At 38.6% G+C, this 19172-nt stretch overlaps 1 protein-coding gene across 3 annotated transcripts in view; it reads left to right on the top strand.

Annotated features, from left to right (window-relative positions):
- Positions 1-19172, top strand: part of ANKRD17 (ankyrin repeat domain 17) — a 132416-nt gene that overhangs the window by 67181 nt on the left and 46063 nt on the right. For all 3 annotated transcript variants that reach the window (XM_075127453.1, XM_075127452.1, XM_048848112.2), the window contains exons 4-13: positions 1180-1327; positions 1648-1795; positions 5218-5451; positions 8334-8428; positions 13180-13417; positions 13987-14178; positions 14573-14682; positions 16690-16777; positions 18207-18334; positions 18983-19126. In XM_075127453.1, coding sequence (XP_074983554.1) covers positions 1180-1327; positions 1648-1795; positions 5218-5451; positions 8334-8428; positions 13180-13417; positions 13987-14178; positions 14573-14682; positions 16690-16777; positions 18207-18334; positions 18983-19126 — 1525 coding nt within the window. The remainder of the gene's footprint in view (positions 1-1179; positions 1328-1647; positions 1796-5217; positions 5452-8333; positions 8429-13179; positions 13418-13986; positions 14179-14572; positions 14683-16689; positions 16778-18206; positions 18335-18982; positions 19127-19172) is intronic.

A 19172-nucleotide genomic window follows, 5' to 3' on the forward strand; every position in this document is an offset into this window, starting at 1 on the left:
AAAATTCCGCATTTTTCTGTGATTTAAAATGAAACTCTGAACTTTAGTTTCCCTAGCCACATTTTACAGGGGGACCCTGTTTATCCAATCTAGCTGGGACCAGGGCCAGATTGGATATGCAAAAATTCACATAATCCGGAGAATGGGCAAAGAACTTCAGCCCCGGGATGCCGAAGCTCTTTGCCCATTCTACGGATTGTCTGAATTTTTGCTTATCCGATTTGGCCCCAGTCCCAATTAAATTGGATAAACGAGGTTCCACTGTAGTTAATGTATGATTTCATTTTTTTAAAAAATGTAAAAACTAAAGATTTTCCATAAAAATTCATATTCTGTGTTTTTCCATGGCAAGCGGATTTCTAGGATCCCTGCTCATAAGTTACCAGATAGACACTGCAGAGTAGACAAAACATGATACCAGTGCAGGCCATCTCTTTCCACCCAAATCAGCCTTTTAGTGAGCAATCCCATATCATGGTGTGCTGCTTCCTCTCCTGCATATTTCTTCCTGCTTGCTTATCACCCAACCGTACTTCCCTTTCCCCCTTCACTCCTCACCCACCTGCCCCTCTTTCCCCCCCAAAAGTCCTCTGTCAGGCTCCCTCTCACCTGATATAACAAGAACTTTAGTTAGACTGGCTGCTAGCTATTCTGCCGTGTCCACAGTAAACCTCCCATAAAATGAAAACATTATAACAGAGACAACTTGTAGCAAACAATGTAAGTTATTAAATTTTTATTGCACGGATGTGTAAGGGTTCAGATTAAAAACATCAGTGGCAGGGTTCACCAGGGGCAATGGTCAGACCTATGACTGTACAGTGCTGCTGTTCCATCACCTAGATTTTCCCTTGTTTCTATTTATATATAGGAAGTTTGATAAACTAAAACGTGACATGATGGGCTTGAAAATGTTTGTACTGGATTCTGTTTTACCAGAGCTTAAAGTGGCAGAAGCACTAACTGCTCATGAGAGTTCTAATTTTTCAAATGATATGTTGAAATACAGTATAAACCTTTTTCCTGTCGCACTTTTCTTGTGTTGACTGCATCATGATGACAAGTCAGGTTTGTATTTGAAAAGAACATAGTACTTTTACTCTACTCACATAGGTATTTCTTTACTGCTTAAAGTGTAGTTAAAATTTCATTTTCTGAAGATGATGTTTACTTTCCTAGCCGCAGTTTGGCAGAAGCTTGTTCAGAAGGAGATGTAAATGCTGTGCGAAAGTTGCTGATTGAAGGAAGAAGTGTGAATGAACACACAGAAGAAGGGGAAAGTCTCCTTTGTTTAGCCTGCTCAGCTGGATACTATGAGCTTGCACAGGTTGGTTTCCAGTGCTTTCTTTTACACAGTGTAGAAAGTACTGTCCTGGTGTATCACTATTCAGCCTTTGTGGTGGTACAGAGCCCAAGTAAAATTTCAGTTACTTCACTCTTTACTTATTTTCAACAGATAAAAACTCAGCTTCATTAGAAAAAATTTGCATTGCTAACAGGCACTTTGTGTATATATAGCATTTGAAATAAGCTCTTACACGACACAATTTCACAAAACAGGATTGTATATAGAATGCAATTTTAAGCTCTATGACAATTTGGGCATTTGTCATCTTACAATAACACTTATTGTCTGTTCTGCCGAAGGTTCTTCTGGCGATGCATGCTAATGTAGAAGACCGAGGTATTAAAGGAGACATAACACCTTTAATGGCTGCTGCTAATGGCGGACACGTCAAAATTGTGAAGTTGCTGCTAGCTCATGGTGCTGACGTCAATGCACAGTCATCAACAGGTAATAAATGTGCCACGATGAACAGTGAATGTCTGAGAGTGTTCTGTCATGGAAACGCTTAGCTTTTTTGCATCTTTGTGCATCTGATGTCCTTCTGGTGAGTCAGTTGTTTGTTTCCCCCCTCCACTGTGTTTGCCTGTTGCTTTCATATTTCTTGGAGAAATAAAAAAGATTGACTCCAGACATATGGTCAGTATCCCCAGTCTTAATCAAACAAGACGCTGAAGTTTACGTCTGCCTTTTTCACTTTTGCAGTGCTGTTACTCCATCTTCATTTGCAAATGGTGATAAAGTTCATTCCTGCCCAAATAATAGACTATAGACCACAGTGTGTATTGTTCTAAACTTTGCAACATGTACTGGACTCATTGAGAAACATGCTCACTAGCCATCAATCAGTGTGAATAATTGTCTGCCAGCTAGTCTGGATGCACTTTCTGTGATGAATAGTAGCAGGGGAAACTGGCAATCCAAGAGATGGAATGGTACTATGGGAATGAGAGCAAAAAAGATGTAAAGGAGAGAACAGATTAAAAGATCATTAAGATCAAGGAAGTGAAGGGGGCAGAGACAGGATGCGCATGGGGGGAAGGAAGAGAAACAAAATTGTGGTCCTAACAAATAACGGTGTCCTATATCTCTTTGCCAGTTGTCTATTTGGAACATGAAGTTTTAGAGTCAAGATAAAATACACACGCACATACTTCATAATCCATTAGTGTGTCCTAATAAGACAACTAGTTGTCTCCTCCTATAAGAAATCTTTAAAAAAAAAAACCTTTGCTAAAAAACCCCTTTAAAATTGTGAGGCAGTACGGTTGAAAAAATACAAAAAATCCTGAGTGAAACAACACATACCATGATTTTCACTTGCCTCATGTCCATTTCAGAGCAAGTGCACCTGTTTTTTTCCCCCTCCATGGTCCACCCAGGACATCCACTTTAGGCTTCTGGCTCCTAGCCATCAACTCACTTGGGCAGAAAGTTGCATCTCACTCTCTCCTGACCGGAGATTTCAAGATGGCATAGCTCCCTGCCTCACACTGAGATATCTCCAGCAAGCCAGTTTGCCTAAAAAGGCCAGCACTTGTGCTTTGCTTTCTCTGTTGCTCTCTCTCTGGACTATGACCAGAGCATTGCCCGCAGTTATAAGTTACTACACAGCTCCTTCTAAGTAAACACATTCATTCTTAAGTTAAGAGCATTACAGAGAAAACACTGAAACAATAAAAGAACCTACACGGATGCTAAAAAGCTTACCAGAGGTCACTCCCAATCCAATATAGGGCTGTGATAGGCTTTAGTCCTTCAAAACCCACAACTGGGTTTTTCCTATTATTACAAATGCTTTTGTCTTAGATCCAGAACAGAAACTGGGCAAATTAGTCATTTCTTTATATAGCCCAGGCCTTTGATCTTGGCCTCCTGTGCCTGGCAACCAGGAGACAATGACCTTCTTGTCTGAGTAACTTCAGAAGGCTGGGTATTTGCGTACCTGGATTTAGGAATTTGCATTAACCTCTTCCTTAGGGATTCCCCAGGAAATCCATTTATACTTATTGTCCCAAAAGTCCATACCTGTCTGGCACATTTTCAATATAGTTTTTTGAACTCCCAGGTCTCACATCTGTCACTTCTCTCCCCCCGGGCCCCCAAGGTTACATACAATCTCAGTCCACAATAATGCGTAAACTTAATATAATGTCTTTCAAGGGTACTTTTGAGAAAATTGCCATATCTGTCACACCTTGAAAATCTCCAAAGAGTTGTAAGTAGTAGAAATGTTGATAGTTTTCATAGGTTTGGGATCCATACCATGAGTTATGTGACTTCCTAAACCTTTAGAGCATTGCAGAAGCTATGGGTGAAATCCTGGCTTTGTTGAAGTTAAATGATAGCTCTCCTTTTGACTTAAATAAGAGCTGGATTCACCCTATAATTCTAGACTGTGGACAGCTGCAGTTGTGTGCCACTTGAGAGACTACAGCTGTATTATCATGAATACAAATTAGATTATAAGTGTTTGCTGTATTAAGCCGATAATGAAATTTGAAGTTCATCTGGAGACATACCTTTGCTATACATTTAACTTACCAACTGTTTTTATTTTAACATTTAGTGAGGCTTGGAAATCACTAGATATTTCTAATTGCATGAGCAATCTATGTTAAAAAAAAGAAAAGAAAAAGAAAAAAGCATAGGCATAGTTCTTTGTGGCTATTGATCCATTTGACATTGTATAATAATCTTTTCCCTAAAGGTATGTAGATAATGATAGGTGTTTGAAAACCCAAGTCAGTGAATAGTTTCAAAAGTGAAATTTCATTGAAAGAATGAAAGAAATGTGAGCACAGATCTATGAAGACAATGACATAGACTACATTATACTATTTTGAGCATAATTTGGATAGTTTGTTATTGACTACTTATTTGCTTTGTTGCAAATGATTGCTTGCTTGAATTCTGGCAGAGATTAATTGGACATGTGGTGATTGTGAGAAGTTTATTTTTAACTACTCTTTGCAGTTTCTTTTGCCAGATTATTTTATTCATGTATAATTTGTTTCATTGCATAACTTCACAAATCGATAATTTTGTTTTTAATTTTGTATTTTAGAGAAACTACTTTTGGGTAACTGCAAGTGTCCTTGTCAGCCCTGAAGTAGAGTGTTAACTACTGAAGTCTTGGTTATGAGTTGTTTTACAAATATGTTGCTTTCAACAAACTATTAATAAATATTAGAAGAATAGGAAATTTTTTCGTTACCAAATAGTTGTCAGAAAGTAGAGTAGCAGTATCATTCCCGTTAAAAAAAAATAAAAATAAAAAAGGGTGTTGCGGGGGGGAGGAATGCTCATGTTGTCTGTGATTCATAAAAGAATGAAAGTATATTTAATGAAAATATGCTGATTCCAGCTCTGGGTACTAAAAATTAACTCTTTGGGATTAAGTCTTGAAATCATCTTATCTAAGGCAGTTCACTCCACTCCTTACTTGATCTAACATCAGCTTTCCTTTGTGCAGAGTAGTATCACTACACTGAAACTGAAAATAACACATTCTTCACCCCTCCCATTAAATGATCAGTGTGGAGATGAGTCATGCTAGAGGTTGCAGATTTACGTGGAGAAAAATGGGGGTGATTTCATTTCCCCCTCCCAAATCAGGTCATTAGACACCATTTATAGTTCAGGGTTTTAGTCTGTTAGCATTGGTGTACGTGTGAAAAGTTGTTTTGTTTTTAATTGTACTGTTTCTTGAGCCATAACCTGAAAATTTTATAAACATTTTTAAAATATCAGACTTAATATTAAGTATTGAAATGAGTCTAGGGGTAAGTGGGATGTAGAAACAATTCCTGTTGCCAGAACAAAATGTCTGAATAACTTCTGTTTTTGTTTCTTCTCTCTTCTGGTACTAGGCAACACAGCACTTACCTACGCCTGTGCTGGGGGCTATGTAGATGTTGTGAAGGTACTGCTGGAATCCGGCGCTAGCATTGAGGACCACAATGAAAATGGTCACACTCCACTTATGGAAGCAGGAAGTGCTGGACATGTGGAAGTAGCCAGAGTGCTGTTAGAAAACGGAGCAGGAATCAATACACATTCCAATGAATTTAAGGAGAGTGCACTTACATTGGCTTGTTACAAAGGTGCAGTATCAGTATTAAAGCCTTTACTTTTTTTGTAGAAGTTTTCCTAAAACACCTTACTTTCCTTAACAAGCCTTAGTATTCAACATAAAATATATTAATTACAATGTTACAGATAGGTATAGATTTTGCAATTTATTAAGGACCAAAGTCTGATCCCTTAACCCTGGTTTAGTACCTTGCATTAAAATCAGTGGGGCCACTTATGGAGTGAGATGCTATTCAATGTAAGTGTATCGGAATCTGGTCCTTATTTTATATCTCTTATTTACATGAGGTTTTAAATCCTGTTATGTCAGTAAAATAACCAGAAAAAGTGCAAACTTTCATGAAGAAATGCAGTTAACTGAAAAATCAGTGGAATGATTTATTTACTGCGCACTACAAAAAAAAAGTATCTAGCTTCTGAAAATAAGCTGCTTGTTGAACAAAATATGAAAAACATTTCTACAAGTGCTTGAAGATTAAGCCCTTATTTGGAGAAAATGATATTGGGGAACCAAAATATTTTGTAATAGTTTATTATAATTGCTCTAGACAAAGTCCACTATTATAATTCAGGTTTCAGAGTAGCAGCCGTGTTAGTCTATATCCACAAAAAGAGCAGGAGTACTTGTGGCACCTTAGAGACTAACAAATTGATTTGAGCATAAGCTTTCGTGAGCTTGCTCAAATAAATGTGTTAGTCTCTAAGGTGCCACAAGTACTCCTTTTCTTATTATAATTCAGTGAAACAGGTAGAAAAGAGCATGAATAATACCTTTATGTATAGTGCTTTTAATTTGTAGATTTTAAGGTGCTTTACACAGGTCAGTATAGTTTCCCCATCTGTGAAATAGGGGTAATAAAGCCACAGAGGGGAAGTAACTTGTCGAGGCCAGTGGCACAGCCAGGAAGAGAACTCGGGTCTTCTGAGTCCCATTCCAGTGCCTTATCCACTAGAGAACACTGCCTCCCTTTTAGGCAACTGTCTATCTTAGACCACCCAGACCCATGGAATGCAAGTCTTGTTTACTTCTGTTAGAAGGCCACATCTGTTAAATGAACTAATTTGTCCCTCAAATGGTTACTTAAGGCAGGTTTCACTCAAATAGTTATTATGATGGATCTGTGCTTTCCATTTAGTGTCCGGTCTATAGTCTACATACTTAAGTAGCTACATCAGCATAGTAGCTGAGCACTGAGGTATTTGGGTGATCATAAATTTTGTTCTAATATTCTTGATTACATTTTTCTGATTGTTCCTGTTGCACTGTTCTATTACCCTAGGTATTGGGATGTGGTTTTTGATGGTGTTTAGAAAAGAGTAAGTAGTAATGGAGTCTTCTGAAAATGAATTATAACAGAGCAATATGATTGGATTTTGAATCCTGATCTGTGAGCTTTGGAAGCAGAGTAAAAAGCAAACCGTGCAAGTTTGTACTTACACAGCTCCTCACTCTTTTGCATAGGAAAGAACTTGGAGTTCAAGTTGACTGTGTTCAAAGTGCTCCTTCAGTCTTGTATTCCTTTCTTTCTTGGAGGTTCTGATCTCTTTTTGGCTTTCTAATTTGCTTCCAGATCTCGTGTCTGAGGCTTGAAAACCTGAGTGTGACAATGTTGTTATCACTATTTTTTGTTGCTGTCTTGGCTTGCAGGATTCTTTCCCCCCACCCCTTAACTCCGTGACTAAAAAGTTGAAAATGGATTGTGGTACAGGCACAGGCCCAGCTGTGCCTTTGGACCCCTCTCTGGTCTCTGAGCGAGCCCTCTTCAGGTGTTAGGCCTCTTGTTTCGCCTCTCCTGGGGTGGAATCCCTCAATTCTCCCACTCTTATAAAAGGTCATGGGCTACTGCCTATTGTATAGCAATTGTGATTTCCTAGCAAGTCAGACTGGGCTCAGCCCCTGCAAGTCTTCCCTTTGGGGTCACTGGTACATAGATTGACAAGACTGCTTTCTTAAAACAAAATATTGTTTAATCTTTAACAGTAGGAACACAGAAACATTAGAGAGGATTTTGAAAACGGTTTATACACATCTGTCACCCATGGATTACCATCCCCTGGAAACCAGGAAGGCCCAACCATTCCAAACCCCCTCCGGAGGGCCTGTATGTGTGTCAGCCTGTTCCTTTCCTACAGGCCCAAACAACTGTGTCCCTCCTTCTGGAGAATGAGTTAATTGCTAGTGTCCCTTTGAACTTTATGCTCCCAGCCTTGGCAAAACAGCTGTGTACTTCGGCTGGAACTGGAAAGTAGCCATCTGCTCAGATAATCTCAGGTATTTTCTCTTAACTTGTTGACCTATTTACCAGGAGGTTATTCATCTAGAGACATTGTGCTGCCTTTCTGCTGGTTTCCTAAGACCCTGCTATTAAACTAAATCCACCTGTGCATACAGTGAATTAATCCTATACAGTCATACAATAAATATTTCTATACACCGGTCATATACAGTATTCATAAATAAATGGACAGCAGCCTTTCACAACATGCTTACAATTAAAGTTAGGATTAAACCAGTTAGTCTAGTATTCTTTCTGAACAGTATCTGAAGTCCCTATAAAGTGATATGAAATTTGTGCAATTAATTGAACATTCTTGTAGCATATCACACGGAATAGTGCACTTGTACACTATTTTAGTGATTAGATAATGTAGGCTATGATGATTGCAGTAAAAGTCTGATTTTTACCCTTGCTAAAAATATGGGAGGTGGAAGTGATGATTTCCAAAGTAATTTTCTTTGTTTATGGTATTGTAACTGAGTCCTGCGTTGTTTAACTAGATGTGTTAAAACCTTTCTGCTGTGTTTCAGTCTATGAACACACACACAAAACAGAAGAATGTGACTTGTTGAAAAGGTTTTGAGGTTTTTATTAATTATGTATTTTCAATTTAGGCCATTTAGAAATGGTGAGGTTTCTTCTGGAGGCAGGTGCAGACCAGGAGCATAAAACAGATGAAATGCACACTGCTTTAATGGAAGCTTGTATGGTAAGAAACAAATACATTGCTGTAGCATGGAAGCATATTTAGCATTTCTCCAGTTGCTGGAGAAGATCCACAAACCAACGATCCTCTTGTCTATTTGGTACACAATCTAATTTAAATTATATATGCCCATTCTTTGTGTCTCATTATTTTTATCTCTCCCCATACTCAAAAGAGGGTAAAGAAAACATGGTTTAAGACCATACTTCTCTAAAGCAGAATGATCTAAATTAGCACTCATTTTATGCTTCACAAGAATCATATTTTGTACTGGGTGACACTTTTGACTGCTATGCTAGCACATGTTTGGCCATGTTCCAATAAAAAATTTTAGAATTTGGTTATTTCTGAGGCCTGCACAAAGAAGTCTTGAAATAAGTGAGTAGTATTTTACTACACTTGAGTCACCAGCTCATATCTTAACTACAATCACTCTGGCTTGAAAGAAGAGCTTTGAACTTCAAGGTAACCTTCAGATCTTCTCACAGGAATCCCTAAACTGTAACAATATCAAATGAATGCTCCCAGTGGTCACATTAAAATGTGCATTTAACAGATAACTTTAAAATGTACATGTTTTTACCTTCTAAACTTATAGGCTGAATGCTTGTCTTTGCCTGGTTACTGGAGGCATTCAGCGCATGCTATTGCAGTTCGGGGAAGCTCGTTCAAAAAAATAAAACAAAACTTGCCATGTGTAGACTTTCCATTTCCCATGTGTTCCTCTTCCAGCTTCTTTTACAAAAAGTGTTGCTCTAGATCACATGACTTCATAGCCATTTAAAAATCTGTAATGATGATGATAGGGGAGATCTTAGAGGTGGCTACAGCCCTTCAAAGTTAGTTTAATTAAAAAAAGAAATGATATGTGGGTGATCATCCATTTCACGCTGTATTTCATTTTAGTCAATTTTTTTGGCAAGAGCTACAATCGTCTATCATCCAAGTGATAGCAATGAAAGTCATATCTCACACAGGCTTGGTCTAACTTACTGTTCAGTTCCTATGGTTTTAGTTTGTTGACTTATGACCCATACAATTCGCAATATTAATTGTTCAGCTGCCTCTGTCCAAGAGAAGATTATCATTCTATCCCTCAAGCTTCATTTTTGTCCATGCTGGAGTCTGAAGATTTTGGGTCTCTTGCATGACAGTTTAGGAAAGCTGTTTGTCAGCATATAATTCATATTAATAATAATATTGGTTATTTATCTCATTCACCGTGTAAGATATTGATGGATTTATTTGAATTCTTTCACTTTTGATTAAATTTAGAGTAGCTATCCAGGCAGGTTTAGTTCCAGCAAATCTGGGTCTTTTTCAGAATCTTTCCATTTAGTTATCCTGTTGCAACACCAAAGATTCAGTGTGTAATATTCAGCATGCACCTCACCTATCCCAAGTCTAATGACATGTAAGCTGCAGGAATTTAGTCCCCTAGAGTGATGGGTGTGTGCAGATACGCATAATAACTCTGTACACGGAAGGCGTTATTGGAATGTTGTATCAAGGTTTCCTACTAAATAATAAGAAGGAAACAATTGCTTGTGACTGTTTTCCCCTCCCTTTTCCCGAAATTATAGCTGTTTTCTTTTCTTTGTGCTGTATCGTGACTCTCCATTCCCTCTTAAACAGAGAAACTGAAAAAAATTTCCAATAAATTTTTTGAGTTTTGTTGTGTTATTCACATGCAAATGAAGAACAGAATCAAAGCAGAGAAAGTATAGCTTAACTTTTGCTAGATGCTGAAGTTTAACTTCCTTGCCCATTCTGATGATGTTAGTTACTTATCTCTTTGAATTTGTCCACTGGCTCCTCCTCTGTTACATCAAATTCAAGCTTCTTATCTTCTTGAAAACTTGGTATAACTAAATAAGCTTTATATAGCCATTCCAGCTTATGAAGTCTTGTCTCTCTTAACATTGCACCCCCCCAGCCTACTAGCCTCCTGTCCTGTGCTGAATGGTTTTGTTAGTTTCTGACATAAATATCTCCATGCCTTTTCTAGGCTGCCCTTCTGCAAAGGGAATTTTCCTGAACTCATTCTCAAGGGCCTTACTCCTCTCTACTGTTATGTCCCTTTCAAAGACCCAGTTCTAGTATGAATGTACTTTAAATACTTCCCCGCCCCCCCCCCCCCTTTTTTTAACATATTGTGTATTTTCCATCCCTGCTTAGTCTCTGTTCATCCTTAGATTGTGAACTCCTTGGACAGGAACTGATCTTGTCTATTGGAAAGCAACTAGCATGTAAAGTGGGGGCAGGGGTGTGTGTGTGTGTGTGTTGTAAATAATATGTGTGTGCTTGATGTAAGAAATCCTTTCACATTATAAACCTGTTTCACATTATAAACCTGTCTGAAGATGATTGTAAAATGATGCCCCTAATCCTTATTGAAGTCTTAGTTTAGTCTTCCCTTTCCTGAAATAAATATAAAGACTACAAATCTGGGTGGTATTATATCTACTTAAGCGATTTTGCAAGTGATTGAACTGAGGAGTGGGTGCTAAAATTTTTTAATTAATTTCTAGAAGGCTCGAAGGATGTAGGCAGTTCATTTTTGTTTTTGAGATACTGATGCTAAATATTGAGAAGCCAGAGCAATTAGATGGATGCTTGCTGTGTGATTTCACATAAAAATGAAAAATAATAAAATGAGTAATAGACCCCCCCCGCAGTGTAGACCAGGCCTTAGATAAGTTTATTGTATAGCAAGAAACTTACAAACAGACAAAATATGCTGTCTGGCTAAGCAAAAATCTGATAACCTTCCTGCTAAAGGTTCACTTATTGAAAGGTCTTACTTCCCATTTAGAAATGGGGATATTATGTATGGTTTTCCTGAATGATTTATAGTAACTAAGGCAGCTAATATCTGTCAAGACGCCAGCCTATAAATTAAAGGTAAAGCCAAAAGGGCATCAGTGACAAGGAGTGGATTTCCGAAGGCATACAGTCCTTTCCAGTTCTGTATATAGTAAGCCACAAAAATGGACCATATCCCCCTGTGAGTTTAGGAGAACAGCTGATAGAAGTAGAGGTGGTTTCTGTGGTGTCACTTCGCTTCACTTTTTTTTTTTTTAAATTAGCACCCCATTTCTACCACACTCATGCTTTCCTCTGAAAAAATGGACATGTGTGGCTAGCTCAAATGCCTGAGGATTTGTGTTGGTGGGTGGTTGCTTGCCTCTGTCTGATTCTTACCTCTCTTGGAACTGAATTCCAAGAGGCCTCAGAAGGAGGGATGCAGCTTCTCAAATTGAGAATTTTTTTTTCCCTGCATTCTTCTGGAACTAAATTTCCTCTGTCATTGAGAATAAATATCCATGTCACACTTGTCCCAAATGGTCTGCTTTTAAGGGAGAAAAAAATCACTTCAGAGACTGCATTTTGGTATTTACTATTTTGTCCATCAAGATAGCAACTAAGGGGCTGGCGGGGGGAAAAATTGATATTGTGCACTGTTTTACTGCATATGATGTATAAGGGAATGTCTGCGTGGGTGGTTTTTTTTTTCTTTCTTTTTTTTAACCTGGTTAAAATTTCAGGTCCTGTCATGCCTGATAGACTGAGTGGATATCTAGTGAAATGACATCACAAGAGCCAAGATAATGCAAGCTGAGTGACTGAGAGGAGAAGTGATTTTTAATCCCTGTTCTAATTTTTTTTTAGATTGATTGAATGAATGAATGAATGTCTGGCATTTTGGAGAAAGGGAATTTTTTTAAGGATAAAACACCTCTGCCCCTTTAAGATGAGAGCTTAGTAACATACATCTTGAGACCCCAACAAATCTTTCAGCAAAACCTGGGAGGACCAGACATTATATTCCTCATATATCTTAAATTTTTTAAATTAAACAATAAAATACACACTTTCATGTCTTCTTTATATAACATATATAAAAAAGAGCACCCAAGTTCAACTTTATCCACTGGCAAGATGACTAAAAATGTCTTACAGTAGCTTAGGAAGAAGCAAGAATTTTTTTTACTCAGTGTGCAGCAGGTTGTATTATAGTAATTTTATGGTGAAATTTATGATAGTGTCTGTTTCTTTCCGTGAAGGGGCTTGTTTGGCTAATACGATGAATATTTTGACAGAAAAGTAAATTTTTTTATGATGGGATCAGAATTTCATTAGAATCTTGATAACTTGTTTCTTATTTTTATTTAATTTTTTTATAATTCATAAGGTACTAGTAAATTCTGTACGAATTAAGTCAAAGTTAATGAATCCTCATTACCACACTTCTGTATTGAATTGTTACTAAAAAGTTGGGTGAAGAAAACCTTTTTTGTTTGAATTAGTGTAGTTTAGTGAAGTTCTATAGATGTCAACATGTTTTTTTTTTAAAACATGCATATGCTGTATTAAGTTCACCAATTTGTGAACCACACATTTAACTTTTGGGGGGGCTATATAATGTAGCAATATGTCTACATTTGAGGCTTTGAGAATGCTTGAAAATACTTCAGGTTTGATCTTGCTCCCATCTTAACTCACTTAATCTGTTTTAGCTATTTGGATTTTCAAAAATGTCAAAGGGTGTTAGAAGACCATTGAAATTCAGTGGGATTTGTGTACATAGTTCCTTTAGACTCTGTTGTAAATCCCAACCACAAAGTGCATTGGGTCTGAATGAAGTATACATAAACTGAAGTATGATCTTTAAGCCAAGTTCTGGTTGTCAGGGCAAAACTTGTGTTGCCTGTATTTGTGCTTTGTTCATCTTATGTTTTTTGCATTCTTAGGATGGCCATGTGGAAGTTGCTAGGTTACTTCTTGACAGTGGTGCTCAAGTGAACATGCCTGCTGACTCTTTTGAGTCTCCATTAACGTTGGCAGCCTGTGGTGGACATGTAGAGCTGGCAGCGTTATTAATTGAACGTGGGGCTAACTTGGAGGAGGTAAATGATGAAGGATATACACCACTAATGGAAGCAGCCAGAGAAGGTCATGAAGAGATGGTGGCATTATTGTTAGGTCAAGGTAACTATAACTGTGTGTCTACTCAGTAGGTTTGAAAATACTATATGGGCATCTAGAAATATGAATATCAATGTATAATTTACAAAACTAGTTACAGTGCTATTTTTTTCAGTCTTTTCCTATTCAAATAGTCTTTCTTCCAGATGCAACATCCTGACCTTTTTAACAAGAAATAATCCTCAAATAAATTCAGATTAATCAGTGAGAAGTAAATGAGCAACTGGTAATCTGAAAATGTATTTTACAGAATCAGCATTACATACTGATTAACCAATATATATAATTTAGGTTCTTCAAGTTGGCCTCTGCATAGATCCACTTGGGGAATATGCTTCTGGAATCTTACAGAAAAAAGAGTGCTCACTGAGATCACGTGAGCAATCCCTGCTAGTCAGAGACAGTTGTAATTATGTGGATCTCAAATAATTTCAGGAGTTTTCTTTGAAACAGAGTAGTCAAATCAGCTTTACATTTTACATGTCTTTCATTAAAGAAATTAACTTTTTAATATTTGTTTCAGTAACTAACTTGATCTTGGTGGTGGGGGGTTTGTTTCTTGTTTTTGGAAGGAGCAAACATCAATGCTCAAACAGAAGAGACTCAGGAAACTGCCTTAACTTTAGCTTGCTGTGGAGGTTTTCTGGAAGTTGCTGATTTTCTTATTAAGGCAGGAGCTGATATAGAGCTTGGATGTTCCACACCTCTAATGGAAGCTGCTCAAGAGGGTCATTTGGAGCTCGTTAAATATTTACTAGCTGCAGGTATGGAGTCATTTTTTGTTCTGCTTAGTTGGGTTCTACAGGTTTGTTTACTTGAATAGGGTACCTGTGCCCATGTTGATAAAGCTTCATTAGCAGCGTTATGAAGTTAGACTCTGTAGTGATTTATGTAACTGTTCTAGACTATTTAATATTTTGGATATATGTTTACCGCTGGAGAGTAATAAGTAGTTCAAACTTCAGTTCTGAGGGGACTTGTGTCTTTAGTGACTCATTTCAGAGTATGGGCTGATAAAATCTTTAAAGGAATATTTTAATCAACTTTTTATTGAATGATAAGAAGAGGTTTACAGTCTGTTCTGTTAGGAACATAGAGACTTGGATATGTTTAGACTATTGTTTTAAAGCTTACATGTTCATTAATACTGCTTTTCAGGGGCTAATGTGCATGCAACAACAGCAACAGGTGACACAGCACTGACATATGCATGTGAAAATGGCCATACTGATGTAGCAGATGTCTTACTTCAGGCAGGTGCAGATTTGGTAAGGAATTAACTTTTAGATGATAATTATAAATCAGAAATAAAAAATATAATGAGCACTGAATGTTAATTGCTGAAAACTTGTTTTTTAAATTCTCCCTGTCATTTTACTTTAAATATGTTATCTAAATGCAGTTTTGTGTAGCTTGTTAACCATGTGGGAATTAGTGATTCTTCTTCCCAGTTTGATGTAAAATGATTATTTCATTATGTAAAAGCAATTCTCAAAATGCTTTAGTCCAGTGGTCACCAACCTGTCAATCGTAATTGACTGGTTGATCCTGGAGCCTCTGCCAGTCAAGTGCAATCTCTGGGCCACTAGAAGTCCAGCGGTGCAGCGGGGCTCAAGCAGGCTGCCTGCCTGCCGTGGCCCCACACTGCTCCTGGAAGTGGCTGGCTGCTAGCACATCTCTGTGGCCCCTGGGATTCCCAGCCAAAGCATAGAGACCTGCTGCCCCTATCGCCCCCAGGGGCTGCAGAGATGTGCCAGCAGCCAGCTGCTTCCGAGGAGTGGCGTGGGGCCTGAGCACCGCTGTACCGCTGGCCGGGAACTGCCTGTGGTAAGTGCATCCCGGCCGGAGGCTACACCTCACATCCCCTCCCGCATCCCAACCCCCTGTACCAGACTCCCTCCCAGAGCCCTCACCCCAGTCCTCTGCACCAACCCGGAGTCCCCTCCTGCACCAAACTCCATTCCAGAACCCACACCCCTCACCCCCTTCTACACCCCAACACTCTGCCCCAGCCTGGAGCCCCCTCCTGCACCCAAACTCCCTCCTAGAGCTCACACCCCTCACTCTCCTCCCCGCCCGAGCTTGCACCCCTCACTCCTGCACCCCAACCCCCTTTCTCAGGCTCAGCCAATGCACTCTCCACAGTTGAGAATGTTACACTGATTTGTGACAATCCCTGAATGATTTTGTATCTATAAACCACAAATGACACTAATAAAAAGTAAAACTCATGAAATGTCCAGTGGATTCTATGAGATTAGGTGCAGTGTGACCATATGATCCCTGCACCCAAACTCCCTCCCAGAGTTTGCACCCTTCACTTCTGCACTCCATACCCCTGCTCCAGGCTCAGCCCGGAGCACCCTCCCACACTGTAAACCCCTCGGCCCCAGCCCAGAGCCTGCACCCAATCCCCGGCCCCAGCCCGGTGAAAGTGAGTGAGGATGAGGGAGAGTGAGTGACAGGAGGAGAGAATGGAGAGTGTGGGATTGAGTTGATCCTGGGTTGATCTTAAATTCAAAAAGTGATCTTGTGTATAAAAAGGTTGGAGACCACTGCGTTAGTCTGACTTACCTTGGCTGGCTTCCAAAGCTGTTCCAGCCCCTTAAAAGTAGCCTGAGCAGAAAAATACTGCTGCCGTGTCATTTATATGAAGCATTTCAAATGAAAATGCAGAAATGATCCACTCCACATTCTGGTTAATACCAGAAAATAGCTGTTTCTGTTATGCTGCAAGCCCGATTTCCCCCCCACCCCACTTTCAATAGCAACTATTAAAGATGTCAATTCTGTTCCTGCTTTAATTACTAGGTGTTGATAAACTGTATTTAGGTAATGGAATAAAGATGATTGAGGTAAACAGAGACCAGAGACATTGTCCATGTTCAGCATCTGTTGAGAATGCCTGTAGAGCATTATATTAATGCCACATAAAATGAAGTTAACTCTGAAGCTTATTAATAAGGGAACTCTTTTCTTTAAAAAAGCCCATAAACATGGGCTTTACAATCCGAACATTTTAATACTTCACACTTACACTTTTCATCCGGGGATCTCAAAGCTCTTTACAAAGGTGGGTTGGTATTATCCCTGTTCTACAGATGTCATCAAGATAAGTCGGTTAGTTTGTGGATATTATTGGGTTATTAAACCTCAAAATGTAGTCATTTGTGATGGTAATAATATTTCAGCTGAAAAAGTGCAGGCTGGATTTAGATCCCTTTAGAAACTTGCCCTTTTGCAATCTTGTAAGCCTGTTTTCATATTTTGTCTAGGAACATGAATCAGAAGGTGGAAGAACTCCTTTAATGAAAGCTGCAAGAGCAGGTCACGTTTGCACTGTTCAGTTCTTGATTAGCAAAGGTGAGTTCATGAATTTTTCTTTTCTGCTTTTATAAGAATTCTGACTTGAAGACCACTGTGTATGTAATGTAGATTCTATGTAGATTTCCAGTAATTTAAATAGCAGTGCTAGTACTAGGATAACTTTTTTTTATGCTTAATTTTATAGATAATGGAATTAAGGTTCTGGACATCATTTGTCTTAAACATGCCCCTTCTTGCACCGCAGGCAGCGCATGAAAGCCTTCACGGCATGTTGTAATGTACGGATACTGAGTCGCTGCTCATGTGTTTCGATCTATTTTTTTATTAAATAGAAGATATTTGATCCATTTGATCCTCCTGATTGTCCATACAATTGACACATTCTATATAAAACTCAGTGTTTCTAATAAAAACATGGAATGATTATAGGACTTACAATGACATTATCGTCTTGCTTCCAACTACATTAATGTTATTTTAATCACTCTACCTTGAGTTAGAATATTTAAGCCACTAGGCTATGTAGGCTAGGACTTCCAAACTTGGTAACCTAAAGTGAGGTACCTGATACTTAAAAGGTGCTGGTCACCTGCAGTTCCCAATAAGTTCATTGGGCGCTGTGGTATGGCTTAGGAACTCTGAAAATTAGACCCCTTTAGGCCCTAGTGTTTTATTTGCATTGAAGATAGTGGAAGCTAACGGGTGCTCAAAGCTTTTAAAAATCAGGTGCCTAAATATTGATTTAGGAGTCTAATTTTAGCAACCACATGTGTGGTCATTCTTGCTCCTTATTAACCCCGCTTCATCACCCAAGCAGCTACAGTTACAAGTTTTCCTCTCCTCCTCGTGTGGAATCTGACTGGCCTGCTGTCCCTAGTCCTGCCCCATTATCATCCCTTCGCCGATGTGAATGGGAGAAGGCACAGCTGGAATTAGTCGCTGCTTGCCAGTGACTAGGAAGGGCTTCTGCAGCAAATCAGTCATAAAGTGAGGCACCATGACAACAAGATTGCTGGCAGATCTTGAATAACGGCATCACATACACAATCACATTAGGTCCATGCATGTAATATAGACATATTCACATTCTTGGCTGGGAATGTTAATATTTATGCTATCTTCCCTGTATTATTTAGTAAAAGTAACATTTTTGATCCATTATGTAGCTGATGAGACTTTTGTGTTAACAATTATAACTTCATATTGTCAAATTTGCTGAATACAGTACTATATTATGTAACAGTCAGTGCGTCTTTTCCTAACATTTCTGGCCATCAAATACATTTGAAGATGATTTATGCATTTAATTATTTTTAAAGCTGCTGTTTCATATTAGTCTAATATATGTGGAATTAAGTATTGATTCCAGAACGGGAATGGGTTAAAGACAAGTGTTACAGTTCATCTTTTTGTGAAGTGATTTCTTCTCCCACCATCCTTCTTTCTTCTCCCTCCTGCACTGAAGGAGCAAATGTGAATAGGACCACAGCTAACAATGATCATACAGTATTGTCGCTGGCCTGTGCTGGAGGTCACTTGGCAGTTGTGGAATTACTGCTAGCTCATGGAGCTGATCCTACACACCGACTGAAAGTAAGTATTTTTAGCATTTGTATGTTTTCCTTGTCTTCTGAACTAATCTTATGGTTACTGTTTCAAATAAATGCAAGGACTGGCTAAATAAACTGACATACTTGTAATGAAAGTTTATAGCAATCACTCTCAAAATTATAAATGTGGATAGTGCTAAATGAAATCCTTATCATCCAAGAGAAGCCTTGCCACTAAGGGCTTGTCTAAACTACCGCCTAAGTTGATGTTAGTTACATCTCTCAGGGGTGTGAAAAACCACCCCCTTGAGCAATGTAACTTACATCAACTTAGATGCTCTCCCGCTAACCTACTTCCGCCTCTCATTGTGGTGGAGTAATTATGTCGACGGGAGAGCGCTCTCCCATCGACGCAGTGTGTCTTCACCAGACGTGATAAATCGGCGCAGCTGAATCGGTGCAGCAGCTCTGATTTAGTGTGGTAGTGAAGGCAAGCCCTAAGTGTATTAGCCACAGGAAGTCATGAATTCTTGCACCAAGAAATTAGACTGAACTTGCTATGTAATTCTCATAGTTTCATAATGTTAATGCCTTTGTGTTTAAAGATATGCTTGTAAAAATGTAAAATTAAAATAATTTAAGTTTCTCATACACATGGTTTTCTAAAGTAGTGTGCTACTTTTCTCTTTAGGATGGTTCAACTATGTTGATAGAGGCAGCTAAAGGTGGTCATACTAGCGTGGTTTGCTACCTGCTGGATTATCCAAATAACTTGCTTTCTGCTCCTGCACCTGATGCCACCCAGCTGACCCCACCATCCCATGATTTAAATAGGGTAAGATTCAAGAGCAAATTTTATTTTATTTTTTATTTTTTTTATT

The sequence above is a fragment of the Caretta caretta genome, chromosome 4 (genome assembly GCF_965140235.1).
Source record: "Caretta caretta isolate rCarCar2 chromosome 4, rCarCar1.hap1, whole genome shotgun sequence".
In the NCBI taxonomy this organism is placed as follows: Eukaryota; Metazoa; Chordata; order Testudines; family Cheloniidae; genus Caretta; species Caretta caretta.